Source organism: Olea europaea, chromosome 3 (genome assembly GCF_002742605.1).
Source record: "Olea europaea var. sylvestris chromosome 3, O_europaea_v1, whole genome shotgun sequence".
NCBI lineage: Eukaryota > Viridiplantae > Streptophyta > Magnoliopsida > Lamiales > Oleaceae > Olea > Olea europaea.
In genome coordinates this window covers 3,435,048-3,450,837 of record NC_036239.1, presented here as the reverse complement: position 1 = coordinate 3,450,837, position 15,790 = coordinate 3,435,048, and the positions used below count along the sequence as shown (strand labels likewise).

General features: G+C 35.3%; 2 protein-coding genes and 1 non-coding gene across 6 annotated transcripts; 2 read left to right on the top strand and 1 right to left on the bottom strand.

Moving 5' to 3' along the window:
- Positions 1-1,910: 1,910 nt before the first annotated feature.
- On the bottom strand, positions 1,911-7,325 carry LOC111382438 (FACT complex subunit SPT16-like). 4 transcript variants are annotated; one of them, XM_023006426.1, is made up of 3 exons: positions 6,904-7,325; positions 6,208-6,270; positions 1,911-5,439 (listed from the first exon to the last, which is right to left on the bottom strand). In XM_023006426.1, exon 3 carries the CDS (start codon positions 5,417-5,419, stop codon positions 2,225-2,227), a length of 3,195 nt encoding a protein of 1,064 aa, XP_022862194.1. In that variant the 5' UTR covers positions 5,420-5,439; positions 6,208-6,270; positions 6,904-7,325; the 3' UTR covers positions 1,911-2,224. The 4 variants fall into 4 exon arrangements, with proteins under 4 accessions (XP_022862194.1, XP_022862187.1, XP_022862198.1 ...); XM_023006419.1 differs by having other exon boundaries at positions 6,962-7,325; XM_023006430.1 differs by having other exon boundaries at positions 6,984-7,325.
- Positions 7,326-11,607: 4,282 nt separating this feature from the next.
- TRNAF-GAA lies at positions 11,608-11,680 on the top strand. Its single transcript has one exon. It is a non-coding gene; the product is annotated as a tRNA-Phe (tRNA).
- A 1,735-nt stretch (positions 11,681-13,415) lies between these two features.
- Positions 13,416-15,728, top strand: LOC111377032. Its single transcript, XM_023000069.1, has one exon. The coding sequence runs from the start codon at positions 13,416-13,418 to the stop codon at positions 15,726-15,728; it is 2,313 nt and encodes a 770-aa protein (XP_022855837.1).
- Positions 15,729-15,790: the final 62 nt, after the last annotated feature.

Genomic DNA, 15,790 nt, shown 5'->3' with positions numbered 1-15,790 from the left:
TTTCTTTTTCCCTATAGTTTATAGCACATATATAATTCTCTCTTTTTCTCTTTAGTTTATGATATAAATCTATTTAAATATTTAGAATGTCTATTTGAATTTTTGAACCATTTTATGTTTTAGTTAATTATTTTTTTTATATAAAATACATTTAAAAATTATATTATTAATTATGACATAGATCTATATGTGTAGATTTTTATCAACAATTTTAACTAAAAGAAAACAACCCTGCTACACAAATAGGGGCCTGTGACAGGGTTGAGGTGTCCCTGATCTGAAATTTGAATTTTCATATCAGGGGCACCTTAGCCCCTATCACATAGTCCCTGTTTGAGTAGCAAATTTAGAAGAAAAAGCAATCTAGTGACAACTGGCCACACTGTTAATATAGGTATGTACATTTTTTAAAGAATTAAATCTAGTTGTACAATCATGCTTGACAATGTTGATGTTGTCAAAATTCGAGCCATTAATTTTAAAAACAGTTTTTGAAATAGATGAATGTAATGTTGACAAATATAATTGTCAACTAAAATTGTAAGAAAAACTTGTATGAATAGCACGATTGTTTTGTAAAAGAAGGTGTAAATAATAGGCAGGTTGTACTACATTTGAAACCGTAGAACCAACAAGTTACACTTGATTAATTTTCGGTGCTGGGCCTAACTTTTTTGATAGTATATCCTAATTACAATGTGTTCAAAATAAATTACTTCATCCGTCCCAATTATATATATTTGTTTCATTTTTCACACGGATTAAAAATATTCTTTAATGTCATTGGAAATTTAATTTTTGCCAATATCTTTCCTATTTTACCCATATTTAATTTTTAGTGTGTAATAGTAAATTATTGTTGAAATTAGTAAAGAATTTGAAAAAGAAGAAATAAGGTAGTGTTTGATTGGAGGTGGAATTCCATGTAAAATGGAATTGGAATTCCACCTTCCAATTTAATGGTGTTTGATAGCATTTTAATGGCCTAAAATTGCATTTCCATGTTTTGTGCCACATCAATCAAATTCCACCAAATGAAGGAATTGCAATTCTCACCAATATGGTGAAAATTGCAATTCTAGGTTACCGTAACGTTTTTTTTATTTTTTTCGATTTTTTATTTTTTTGGTTGACAATGAAGACAAATTCTAAGAATTATTATAAAAAAAAATTTCCTTTAATTGACAATTTTCATGTAAAACAAATTCAAACGAACATAAAAAGATAGATGATTTTCTTGAAATTTTTGTTTTTTTGTTTTGGCAATGGAAACAAATTTCATCCTCAATACCAGTAAATTCTATCCCTTTAATTGACAATTTTCATATAAAACAAAGCCAAACGAACATAAAAAAATACTTTAATTTAAATATTTTCCACGCGAAAAATTATACCAATCAAACACAATAATTTACAATTCTCAAGAAAACAATTTCCCATCAATTCAATTCCCTGAAATTCATTTTCTTTCCACCTAAATTCCACCTTTGCAATCAAATGGACCCTAAGAGTTGTTCCATGCTTTCAAGAATTAAGAAATGTGTATATTTGGATTATTTCAAGAAATTGACATATTAAATGAGAAAAATTGAATAAAGTTATATATTGATAAAGGAACACAACAAAACAATCTAAATTAAAAAACGGACTTATATATTTGGGACAAGAGAAAATGTAAACTCGACCTATATAACTGGGATGAGTAATCAATAAATTCATTTCTACCCATAATGGTTAAACCAGTCCAATAACTGAATCTAATGCTTTAATCCAACCCCAGTTCATTGGAACGTATACAGTGATCATCATCATTCTCGATAATAGAATAACCCTATATTAACTTCACCATCCTGTTCCATAAAATAACCCAAATCCATTGCATTTCATAAACACAACATGACAAACTCACAAATCAAAGGAGCAATGGACCGCCAATGATTTATAACATAACCATGTAGCTGAATATCAACTTTGACTCCCAAGAAATCCCATTATAAGCTAATAAAAACATAAAAATTAGTTTTATAATAAAGCTACAGCAACCAATTTACAAGCAAAATCTGTGAAATAAGCATCACACGAGAAGACCAAAGATAAACAGTAAAATTAACCGATTAAAAAGAAACTAATGGTAAGTTGATTAAAGTCTATTGCAACTTGCAGCTTAGGAAGGCAAAATCCATTGAACTCGATAAACTCGAAATGAACAAAACCTTCCATTAGTCTACCTAAACTTCATTCGCTTGGATGCAGCAACGCTAGGAGAAGCCCTTGACTTGCCAAAAGCTTTCGCCTTTCTTCTTCTCCTCTCATCCTCGCTGTCTGATTCATCTCTCTCCCTGTCTGCATTGCTAGCTTCCCTCTCTAACTCTTCCCACGTCTTGCCTTTCTCTTCCTCTGATTCTTCCACTGAATCTTCTTCTTCGTCGTCTTCAGACTCCACCAGTGATTCACTGTCCGAGTCGTCATCTTCCGATTCTGAAACCGGCTCCGCATCTGATGGCTCATAACCTTGGTCCGACTCTTCGGAGTTGTCAGAATCTGAGTCAGTAGCTTCTAGATTCAGAAATTCCCAGCCACCGTCCTCTATAAATTTCTGAGGATCATCAGTGATGGTCTTCAATATTGGACGCCAATTCAAATTCAGCCTACTCTCATAGTATTTGATGTCTGTAGTGTCGAGCCACTCCTTAATGCCATCAAGTGAAGAGGATGGTATGGAATCTATTCGCATCACATCACGCTTGAAGTCCTTGAAAACAATAGCCATGTCGAAATTCTTCTGTCCAAGACCAACTCTCTCCAAATTTACAATCTCAATCTCGCTCAAGGTGATCACAAGGAATGGAGTCTCTACCAGTTCAACCAAACAGCTAGAAGTTGGAACTATAAAAGCAGAAGCTTTGTAGGGCACCCCATGAAATCCAAGCTCTCTTAGAGGCTGGTCAAACTCCAGGTCGAGGCCTTTAAACTGTGCTTGTCCCCAAAGATCATTTACCCGATTCACAAAATTCTGGAAGTCCACATTGATTTTGTTTTTTCTCTCTCTTTCCCTCTGTTCCTCCTCAATCTCATCTGGGTCATAAGCAGATCTCTTTCCACCTCCAATTGTTTGGACCGCCTCCATCACTTCAACATAGAATTGGACATCCTTGGTTTTCTTGTTGCCAATCATAATGTGGTTGTGCAGATGAAAGTGAAGAAGAGTAATCATCTCCTTATCAGCTGGCTGGAAAAACGCATGCTTTATGTTACCATACATGATATCTACCCGTTCATCTGGCCTTGATGTCGAATATCTAAAGCCATTCACATGAGCTTCCAGTGAGCCAGGCAGCTTTCTTGCACGGCCACCAAATGCAGGACGGATCCACAGGTCATGTAACTTAATTGGTTTAAATTTGTTGCCTGCAAGTACAAGTTTCTCCTGAGTGACAAGAGTTGCCCTCTCAGCCCTTTCAGACTCCCTAGCCATGACATTTCGTCTAAGCGTTTTAATCAGTTGCACCACTTCACTTATGTGCCTTGGGTCCTTGGAGCGGAATGAAACCTCCTTCAAGTAGATAGCTCCCAAATTTTTCAAAGAGTTTGTACCGTGAGGAGTGAAGGGAGTACCAGGGACATTAAATATGATCCTGATATAACAATTGCGATTAGTATCCTGCTGGCTGGAGACAGTCTTAACAGTAGCTACATGAAAAGGCACCATGCTTCCATAAATCGGTAGGAGAATGGCCTCATTCTTCTGATCAACCTGAATCATCATGTCCCTAGGTGGAGGTAGTTCATTGACACTCTTATAGGCAATTAACTCACCTGCAAACCTTACAGCAGTACGCCCATCCCCAGCTCCAGAACCTTCACCAGCAAGGCGTCGAGCAGTTTCTTCATTTTTCTGGCGAGCAAGTTCAGCCTGGTGCTGCTTTCTAAGCTCTTCCTTCGACAACTCCCCATTATCTGACCGAAGAGTTGCTTTGGTAAATAAATTGTCCTTGACATTTGACTCAGATTTCACTTTTGGCTGTTCTTCCTCTTCTTCGTCTTCATTAAATGAGTAGGCCACATCTTTGACAGCTTTGGAGCTTACTGAAGTTGCAACATCATGACCATTATCTGTCACAATCACTGTGTCTGCAAGTAACAACGAAAAATTCTGACTCTTGGGGTTGCTAGTCCCAGTTTGCAGATTTTGGAAGCCAATTGAAACATTAAAAATCATTCCTGGCTTCAGCACTCTGTCATTCTTTGCATTAAGGCTCAACCCCGATTCACGAAACTCCAAACCAATGCCAGTACCAGCAGATTTTGTCAGGTTTGGAACCAGCTCCGGAGCATCCCTTTCCACCACAGCAAGGGCCGCTTGATAAACAGCACTGACCTTATTTCCTGGTTTCAATGCAAGAATTGCTGCCTCGTGAGTCTTCAGAAGAACTTCATAGGCCCTGCTCTGTGCCGTATTTGCATCAATGAGGTATGTTCGGGCAATGTTGGAGCAGTAACTGTTATATCTCGATCCAATTGCACAAATGATAACACTGGCTGAATCATAGTATAGATACTCATCATTGCTTGAAGCACTAGGCCTAAGATCAAAAGTTCCACCACTCTGAAAGATTGGAGGATAACAGATATCTACGTTCTCGGCCTTCAGTTTAACACCAATCTTCACAGGGTCAAGAATTGCCTTTTCTGTGTCATCCATTAATGAGGAATGGGCAACTTTCTTCTCCTCATCGATAACCTTCTCAACTTTTGGAACCACAAAATTCTTCATTGCACACGCAGTCAAGTATGCAGCTTTCTTTACACATGTAATCTCATTTTTATCCTTCACCGAGAAGATATCAGACAACCCATTTGTTATGTCACTAAGCTGGAGACCTGAATTCTTTACCTTATCATCCCACAACTCCAACAATTTCCCTTCTGGAGCTTCTCTAGCAATATTTCCAACTACTGGGGAGCCACCATCTGGTTTTAATTGAGAACGAATACCACGAAGCACAGCATCCATATGAACACTACCATCATCACCTTTAGCCTTAACATGCATGACAATATCTACACCCACAACCTCCTTAGCAGACCTTTTCACAACCTCAAGAAGTGTTGCCTTCTTTTGGCTGCAGAGAAAATGAATATGCTTATCTCTGAAAACCATAATCGTCTCTGGAAACTCATACCCAAGCAACCAGATGTTCAAAGCAGAGGACTTCAGGTAGCGCAAATCCTCTGAAGGGGGAGGTGTGGCAATGGAAAAGGTATCAGCAGAACCCCACAGATCATCTTTGTGTTGACGCCAATGAGTGTAAAGAGCCTGCAACCGCTGACTGAATGTATTCAAGTCAATGGTATATGCATTACCCCCCACTGAATTACCATTTGCAGGCAGACCATTTGTACTGCGTTTTTCTGCCATTGCACAAGTCCAGGATGAATCTGCCAAAGTGAATCCATTCATAAATTAATAACTAAAAATAAAGAAGATACATTTCCAGGTCTGGGCGATCAATTGCAGCATACAAAGCAAATGTTAAATCGCCCTAAGAAACTGGAGAAGTACAAGTGCTACCAAGAACTTACTTGAAAAGCAAAAAAACCAATTTACAACTTAGGGACCAAAATCAAAACATGTATCAAACAGTTAAAAGGATAAAAAGTTTATCAAAGAGAAAAGGCAGATAAGTCATAAAAGTAACAGATGAGGGAAAAAAGGACAAATAATACGACAAACAAGACTAACACAAGATTCTTAATAATTACAAGTTCGGAACAACACGACAGACAGGTATAAACAAAAATGGATATCAAAAAATTGACAATACTAGGTTTAAAAGCCAAAATATTAAACAGCAATTGATACCCAGTAAGTGGACCATAAATGCGTGTTAATTACTCCATTTTCTTTTCAGAAAGAAACACATCCTTAATAGAAGTGGCATGAGAATTGACATTATAAACACACAAATAAGCAACAATCTGAACACAGTTAATGAAGAAATCAACAAGATCCAAAATAAATTGTGCAGCAATTACACATAGAGAACCACCCCATACTTTCCCTTTAAATCTTCGTATTTTCTCTTGGAAGAGTCATTTCAACTCAGGTCATAAGCGTAAAAGGCAATTTCTGTACCAGCAGAAAACTCGAGATATAAAAACAGATACAGGACTGCAACAACAAAAAACATTGAAAAAACAACTTACATTCTGTAATCCAATCTATCAAATTCTCGAATAAGAGCCGTCAAAATCAACAAGTCAGTTTATCTGCATTTCCAAGTCAAAAAATCAGTACAAAGAGAGAGAGAGTACCTAACTCAACCAATCACTTAATTGTGACATGAACGAACCCAAAGTGCAACAGATCTGAATTCTCATTTCTTTCATTCATTACTTACAACATTTTTCTTTGCCATATCAAATAAGGGTATCTGAACGCTGGAAACCACATCAATAACTAATATTATGTTAAACTTATACACAATTGATGAATCATGAAAACACAATCTCTAGTTCATATGTATTGTTTAAGGAAGTTAAGATCCCAAATAGTAGAAAAAGTCCGATAAAAAAACAACTATTTGTAAAATAAAAACACAAATAGCATCCCAATTTTTCAAAATGAAAGCAAAGTTCTTAATACAAATTCAAAATTAAACTTAAAACTCTACAAAAACGCAATCTTTGTACCCAACCCCAAACCTCCAAAATTACTACATTGACCCCAAATCTTCAGTTTTGAATCAAGAACTGCGTTTATTGACTTAAAAAGATCAATAGAAATCCCAAAACAAACTTCTTAACATCAGAATAAACGATTTTTCATCCATAATTGACCGTACCAGTAAAAAAAAAAAATTATCCCCAAATTTTAATTTCAATCGAGGTTAGGGTTCTTACAACTTCAATCCTCTATACAAGTGTTTAAATCGAAGAAAGAACCAGCGAAGGAACTAACATTCAATAAAGTTTCATGAGACCTCTGGATAAAAAGGACAAAAATCTTTCTCCATTCTTCAATGTATGAATCCGCCGACTCGGCTTCTTCGTAACGCGAAAAAATTAGGGTTAGGGTTTCAAACGCTTGGCCTAAAAAACAAAAAATAAAAATAAAAATCCAGTGCGGATGTTTCAAATATTGAATTACAGAAAAATTATAAAAGGGGTGAAAACATCTGGAGGTTGTTAAGGACGGTAGAAGGAGAATTCATAAAAAAATATGAATTATTACTTCGAAAAATCGAACTGAAATTGAGAGAAAAATGTTATAGGGAGCAAGAGAGAGATTGAGGAGAAAGAGTGAAATGATTTTAATTCGAGAAGCCTCTAATTCGAGCTTTTATACGGATATTAGTTTCAAAAGAAGCCCTGCTGGTGGTGAAAACTTCGAAGTTGCCACCGAAGGGATAATTATTTTGTGGCGATTTGACGAAAAAGCCATTTGTAGTCGTAGTAGTTCGTGGGCAGTTCACCCTTCACTTAATGGCTCTTCCGTAATTTAGCACGCCATTTTAGGGATGGCTTTGGGAGATAATTTTATTATTGAGGATATTTTAGGGATTCCGAATAGTGAGGGAACACTGTGGGCGGGAGGGAACGGTGTCGTTTCCTTCTTACAAGTTCTACCCTGGTGGACTGAAAATGGCGGGAAATTTGCACTGTAGTTGGCGGGTTTTGAAATGTTACGCAACGCCTACTATAGTGATTTGCCTTTTCTCGGACATGGAAAAAATATAGAACACTAAGCCCTCGTTTGGCCTCCATTTTGTGGAAAAATTAATGGGTGGAATAATTTTTTTTTTAAAAATAAGTAGTTGAAAAAAAAGGAAAAATTTTCTATTTATATGTAATATTATTTTATAGAAAATTATGTAGTTGAAAATAGAAAATAAAAAAATGAAATATGATGAAATGAAAATTAATGTGGGCCAAACAGGGAGTAATGGATTAAAAGCTCTTCGGTCGCTAAACTTTCAAATATATCACTTCAGCAATCAAACATTTATTTTAGCACAGATAGATAACAAACTGCAGAATTGTTTCAATTAAAACGTTGAAACATGTGAATTTGGTAATGTTTTCAAAGGAAGAACTTTATGTGGCAAACAAAAATTGATAATTGAGGCATAGATAGATAAACGATATTAACATTTAAAACCCTAAATTGATGGATTAAAAATTAAAAATTATTTAACTTTTTTAAATGAGAAATGTAAATCCAAAATTGAGTTAGAAAGTGGCCGTTTTTTAAACTTATTAATGTCATGTTGCGTATCTCATCAACCGCTAAGCAATCCTACTAGACAGTTAAACAAAATTGTTGAATTTACTAATGTATGGGTGAAAAGTCACTTAGTTGATACAATTTTGTAAATTTGATAGAGTGGCACTTTTTGAAAGTTTAGGAAGTAATTAGTTTGTATTTTCATTTTTCATTTTTATTTTCTAAACGATTTTTAGTTTTCCTCGAAAACGGTTTGTTTTTCGCGTTTTGAGCATTTTCGACATTTATAACTGAAAACAATAAAAAGTTGTTTTGCGTTTTCAATTATAAATTTTAACTCGTTTTCGAAAGAGTAATACTATTCGTAGTGAAAATTGTCGGTAGTCGCCTTATGTGGCATACACTTGGCAATTTGATATTTGATACATAGATATAGTAGTTATTTTTTTAATTATACATCAAATGAAAAACTACCAAGTGTACGCTACATAGAGCGACTGCCGGTAGTTTTCGCTGCGAAAAGCATTTTTTTTTCGAAAATACGTTTTTGAAAACGACGGAAACGACGGCCCAAACACGTTTTCTGCATTTTTGAAAACGAAAAATAAAAAATGGGTCGAAAATGGCAAACCAACCAAGGCCTTAGCAACCGATTTTTTAACCGTGTAAATTAATTTTAAATGTATTGATGTTGTTTGCATATTTTGATGAAATTTTTTTTATTAAACTTACCATCAATAAGTAAAAATAACTTTTGATATTAAGACGAAGGAGAAATCATGTTATGTCAGGTGGAACTAGGGATCCAAAATCGACGGAACTTGACCCGAGTTGTGTGAGAGGTTGGGTAGGAGAGCAAATAGTTGCACGTGCATTGTTATATATCTTAGCTTACTTGGTAGTTGCATAAATTCTAAGAACCTTAGGTATCGAAGAGCCTTTTTATAAGGGATAGCAGGTCGATGGCTTAATGCGATGTACCATGTTCTAATATAGAACTTCTCCGGAGTAACAATTAGGCCGAGTGTTACGTCTCGTCACACGTGGCTCCATGTCATCGAGGTCCATTTGTCCACGTGGTTGACCCATCGAGGCTCTCTGGTCAACTATTGGTTTAGCCGACCCACTCAAGTATTGGAACCACCTCCAATGAAGCCTCCCACGCAAGTGACGAGGCCTGGGACATTAGTCTGAGGCTCATTCATATCTCTTCTATTGAAACAGAGGGGTTGAGGAGAGGAAGCTCCACAAAGTCCGAGGTTATTACAGTAAGTGACGACTCACACGAAGAAGATCCTGAATTTATGTATGAAATCTTTTAGGAATGATTAATGGAATATTTGTGATAAGTATAAATGTAAAGTATTGTCAATAAGGTGGATGCTCTGTGTATGCATTAATTGCATGGCTATTGAGTGCAAATTGATGCCTAGAATTAGATGCTTCGGCTAAAAAAATGAAGTTACTTGTACTTTTATCCAAGGGCCATCATTTCGCTTGTAATGCTATAAATACCCATCCATGTAACATTTGAGGGCTGATGCAACTTTAAATACTAAAAGCCACTCCTTGTCTTTTCTCTTACCTTGTCCTCTCTCTTACCGATTTTACGTTTACCTAGCAATGAGTTTACATCGTTCGCTTTGATTGAATTGTTTGCGATTGGTTATCATTATACAATCGTTTCACGAATCCACCATTAGAACCTAAACACATTCGTCTTACGTCGTTGAGCTTCTTTCACGTCCACATTTTCAAAGCATCGACGACTATCATCCCATCCTTTCATGTTGGAACTAGCCCACGCGTGTATGAGTGGGCCCGTTGTCCGCAAGAATCAAGGTCAACACCAGGGTTTTTTTTTTCTTACCTTCGCGTGCACACCACGCATAGTCGCGTAGCATTCAAATTTCTTGAGAGATGAAATATTTCATGCTAATTCAATGGAGACTTGGAATCTTGACAAGATGGATTGTTCAAATAAGGTAATGAAAAATAAATTTTTTTGTACAAATAATTTTGTCGTTAACACTAGACTTTTCTTAAGAAGTCTAAGTGAACATGACGAAAAATAAGTTTGCGCCTCATCAAGAACCTTTTCCAAAATTAAATTTACCGCAAGACTCTTTCTCTAATAAATTTGTTCAATAATGTACAATCTAACGTAATAATTATGATAGCTATACAAAAAAGAACAATAGCGAAAATTCCCAACACATTAAATTTATGTAAACGAGCCTCCAACCTTATTCAATTAATTTGTTCCTTAACCTTTAAATAATGTATCACTTTAGTCTTCGTGGGACGGTTTTCATTTACATTCCTAATAGATCATGAATTTTTAATTTGTTGATTTAAAAAACATTTTTACCTTCATATTCAATTAAATATAAATAAGAAAAATGACACGTGACACATGATACATCTTTTTATTTTTCCTCCCCAAGGCAAGGGGTGGAAAGAAAAAGGGTGGAGAAACTAGCATGCCTAAGTTGAGGGTCGGCATAGTGTGATTCAATTTACTAAACACGTTAAGGGGTTGGGTACAATGCCGATTCAATGTACCAATCACGTTAAGGATACAAGGAAGACGATACTTACACTAATTTCATTTATTCAAAAGTTGACAAAGAGAAATACAACTTAAATTCGAGTTTACATAAGTAATTTAATTAAGATGTAATGCTATCCTACCCTTCCATTAGTCTCATCCAAAGTTTCATTAGATCCTTTACTTGACCCTATTGGATCTAAGTTTGAGGGCTTTGAACCACCTGCATTTTGCTCATTTCATTGAGATCGAATGTGCAGATGGCCAGCCTTATCACTCTACTGAAACTAAAGGTGGTGCTAGTGTAAATTGCTCCCCATGACAGGGTGATACAGTTTTGCTTGTATTGTTAATCAAAGGTACTTAGCAATTTAACACACGAGTTACTAAAATAAGAAATACAATATTGTAGTCGTTGATGCATTTTATGATAAAATTGGACCTTGCTTTGACTCTTATCATATTGCTATTGTTTTATGATACGATGATTTTCTCAATATTATTTCAATTTTGTCAAATGTCTTTGGAAGGGATCATGTGTTCAAATGCTATCAATTTTGACTCATGTTTTGATCACTGTTACTAAATTTTGTGAAAATTTGATGACAAAAATAAAGCTTCAGATTGCTTTAGCTATTGACTCAAATTATACTACTCACATATTTGGATATTGCACCAACTTTTATGAGCACAGTGATATTAAGTTCATGTTTGATCTCAATTTCTTCAAATGTTATTTTCAACCACATTTTACCAAATTTTGTCAAAATTTATTAAAAATATAATTTTCATTCAAATATATTTAATAAATTCGCAACTTACGCAAACCGCGGGGATAGCTCAGTTGGGAGAGCGTCAGACTGAAGATCTGAAGGTCGCGTGTTCGATCCACGCTCACCGCATTCTACCTGTTTTACGAAGTTGGGCTAAAACGGTATTATTTTTGAAGCCCCAATTTTTCAAAGCCCAGGCTCCAGAGCAGTCAAAGTCGTGCTTAGTCCTCACTTTTATTTAGTAGATTTTCCATAACAATTTTTTGGGTAAAAACAATTTATTTTATTTTATTATTTTTTAAATTTGGTGAACGATTTTGATTTGATTTCAAGGAATTTTTAACTATCAGCACCCAAACCACATGAATTCATGCTAACAATTTCAAAATCACGAATTTGAACCAAATTTTTACAAACAAAATAAAAATAAAAATCCTAGCCCTTATTTGAGCCATATATTGGAGAAAAAATTCATTTTTGAATAGTGTATTGAAAGGAAATGTGTAGTTAAAAAATAAGAAGATTTTTGGATTTGCGTGTTTATTTTATTAAAAATTGTGTGATTAAAATGATGTTAAAACTCTATTTAAAAATATATTTTTTAGAAGAATGTGGCTCAAACAAGAGCCTAATATGTAATTATTAATAATTTATAGAAAGCAAACTTTATACAATGAGCAAATCCCAATACTATGTACCTTTACTCGCGAAAATAGTAAAATACATATTCAGTAATTGCAAAAATGGAGAAAACACGTTCGTTCAATTCTAATTAGAAAAGTACAATTTATTTACCTTTTGTTCGTATCCTATAAAAATAAAGAAAAATTGTAGTCGTAGTACCAAATCTTTCATTTAATAACGGACTTGATCCAAACATTTTATTTGCACCAAACACAATGCCAAACCTTTCGAACATTTGCACATGGAGTCCAAAATACCATCCATTTAACCGTTAGTTGATCATTAAGAATTTTTTTTTTAACAAATAAAATAATGTTATGAGAATTAAATAAAAAAATAAAAAGAAGAAAATCCCTCCAACCCCCACCACTCAAAACTGATCTAGAGAACCGTCGGCACCACTGCCACCCAATGTCGACATCACAAGAAAGGACCAAATGAGTTCCCAAACGCGAATGAAAAATCATCGATTTTCTTCCTCTGTTGTATTTTATTTGGGGAATTTGATAAAAAAGCCCAATCAAACAATGTTATTTGTAAAATAACCTTCCTTCAATGTTATTTGATAAAATAGCCTCCACTTACAAAAAACAATAAACAAATAAGATCAAATGTCTAAAATACCCTCACCATTGAAAAGACTCAAATACCCATTTCAATCCAATTAAATCCCTCAAATCATCAGCAAAAATCAGTGGACGTGCTTTCCCGGTGGATGCTTCCTTAAAATCTTGTTATTCATTGCATTCTTCATCTATCTTCTCTAATATTTTGAGCATTTTAACAAGGATTTTGGTGTCTACATTATCCACATTGAAATTTCTACTATATTTAAAGAAAGAAGAAAGGTATTTTTAGAAATCTCATTTATATTGGTATTTTATTGTTGAATATAGTATAAAATGATATTTTAGTTGATTTTATTTTCGCATTTGGTGTATATTTGCATCGTCCGCAACTATTGGACGATAACGACACTCCAGTCGTTATTAGTAGTTCAGAACGATACTACAGTCGTTATCTACCATGTAAAACGATAGTACAACCGTTATCTATTATGATCTGTCCATTATTGATGATATATTGTGGTTACTTTGATCATTCAAATATGGTAACTATTTTCATATTACTTTGATATATACTTGAGTAAGTTATTTAACTTTTTTTTTTTTTTACAGGTATGGATTCTGTAGAAATGATATGGGTACAAGTATGCTATTTTGTCGAGTTTAAAAAGACTGAAGAAAACAAATGGACATGGGATTATATAGGAAACGGTGAAGAAAATGTGGATATTCTTTATGTTCCATCTAGCATTTCGTATATAGAGTTGTACAACAAAGTGCAAGAACTTGTTAATGTGGATTCAAAGTTATATGAAATTGAGATGATGTCCCTTAATCCTGGAATGTCTAAGTTTTCAGTTCCACCACAAAGGATTAACAGTGACATGAAAGTGAAGTGGTTTCTTTCTATTTGTAAAAAACATCCTCTTTGCGTGACTATTTCGACTAAAGTTACAGGTGAATGTGATAGTGTAAGGGAGTTTGAAAGAGATTGTGGAGTAGAAACTAATGGTGAAGTAGAAAAGGGAGATGTGAGCCATCAAAATGAAGTTGAGCTATATGATGGCGATCATGGAAATGATAACGTAGAAGAAGGAAACTCTGTGGATTGGGATAACTTGCATATAATTCAAGGTAGTTCCGAACAACAAGATTTCGAAGATAAATCTCCTCCGAGAAATGAAAACAATGTTGATTTCTCCATGGAAGAGGACATTATTGGTACTTCAACACAAGTCCTGTGTTCAATTCCTTATAGATCATCAGTTAGGATTCCAGAAAATGAGGATGTACATGATGATGAACTATTTCCAACTAAAAGTGCTTTGATATCAAAACTCCAGCTACTTGCCGTGAAGTACCAATTTGAATTTAAAGTGAAGAAATCAAATAAGAGTGTTTATACAGTCGTTTGTGTTGAGAAAATTTGTAACTGGCGTTTACGGGCAACGAGCATAGCTGAATCTGAGATTTTTCAAATACGAAAATATTCTAGCCATCACATTTGCTCTATGAGTGTTCGTCGCAGGGATAATAGACATGCTACCTATTCGGTAATTGGAAAACATGTAGCTCCAAAATATCATGATGCCAACATAGTGTACAGACCAAGAAACATTATCAATGACGTTCGTCGAGAGTTTGGCATAACTATAAAATATCACAAGGCGTATATGGCCAAAGAATTTGCTTACAAAGAGGTTCGAGGTAGCCCTGATGATAGCTATGCAAAGTTACCAATGTATTGTCACATTCTGGAGAAAAATAATCCTGGTACGTTGACCTTTATTGAAACCGATAATGATGGACATTTCATGTATTTTTTTATGGCATTAGGACCAAGCATACGTGGATTTCTCTCTTCAATTCGACGGGTAATATGTGTGGATGGAACATTTTTGAAATCTAAGTATCGAGGTACGTTACTTGTTGCCACATGCCAAGATGCAAATCGTCAAATTTATCCACTTGCGTGGGGCATAGTGGATTCAGAAAACAATGACTCATGGACTTGGTTCTTTCAGAAGTTACGACAGATAACCGATGACACAGACGAGCTAGTCTTTATATCTGACCGTGCAACAAGCATATCAAATGGTTTCAACAGCGTCTATCTTAACGCACATCATGGACATTGTATATGGCATTTGCAAACTAACTTGAAGAGCAAATTCCCTCGCATAGATATTGTGCCATTGTTTAGAGCTACTGCACAGGCATATAGTTTGGCAAAATTTGAGATTAATATGCAAGCATTGTGCAGTCTACACGAGAAAATCAGAGAATACTTAGAGGAAGAGGTTGGCGTGGAGTATTGGTCAAGAGCACATTTCAATGGAATCAGATACAATACTATGACCACAAACAATGCAGAATCATTAAATTCATTGTTGAGAAGTGCTCGAGAATTTCCTATACTTGCTTTGATCGAGTATATCAGGGAAAAGATGCAGAGTTGGTTTCATGATAGGCGCATTGATGCCGAAAAATGTACAAGCTATCTCACCCCGCCAATGGAGGAGAAAATGTACGATAGGTATAATGAGTCAAAAGGTTTTGAGGTAAAAGCTCTTAGCCCAGATGAAATGCAAGTGAGTGATAAAATGGAAAGTTTCATTGTTAATTTGGAGAGGGGGACATGCACATGTAAGGAATTTGATCTGGACCAATTTCCATGTGCACATGCAATTGCAGTAGTAAGGGATGTTGGAGACAACTGTTACAGGTTTTGCTCTCCATTTTATAGCACTTCTTACTGGAAACAAGCTTATTCTGAATATATATATCCACTGTCAAATGAGGTGGACTGGGAAATTCCCGATAGTGTTCGATCAAGAAAGGTGATACGACCGTTGACACGAAGAGGAAGTGGACATCCACCAAAAAAAAAGGAAACAATCAGCCGGAGAGGTGCGCAAGTCTCGTAAGTGCAGTAGGTGTTTGAAAACTGGGCATAACCGTATCACTTGTACAGATCGTGTACCACTTA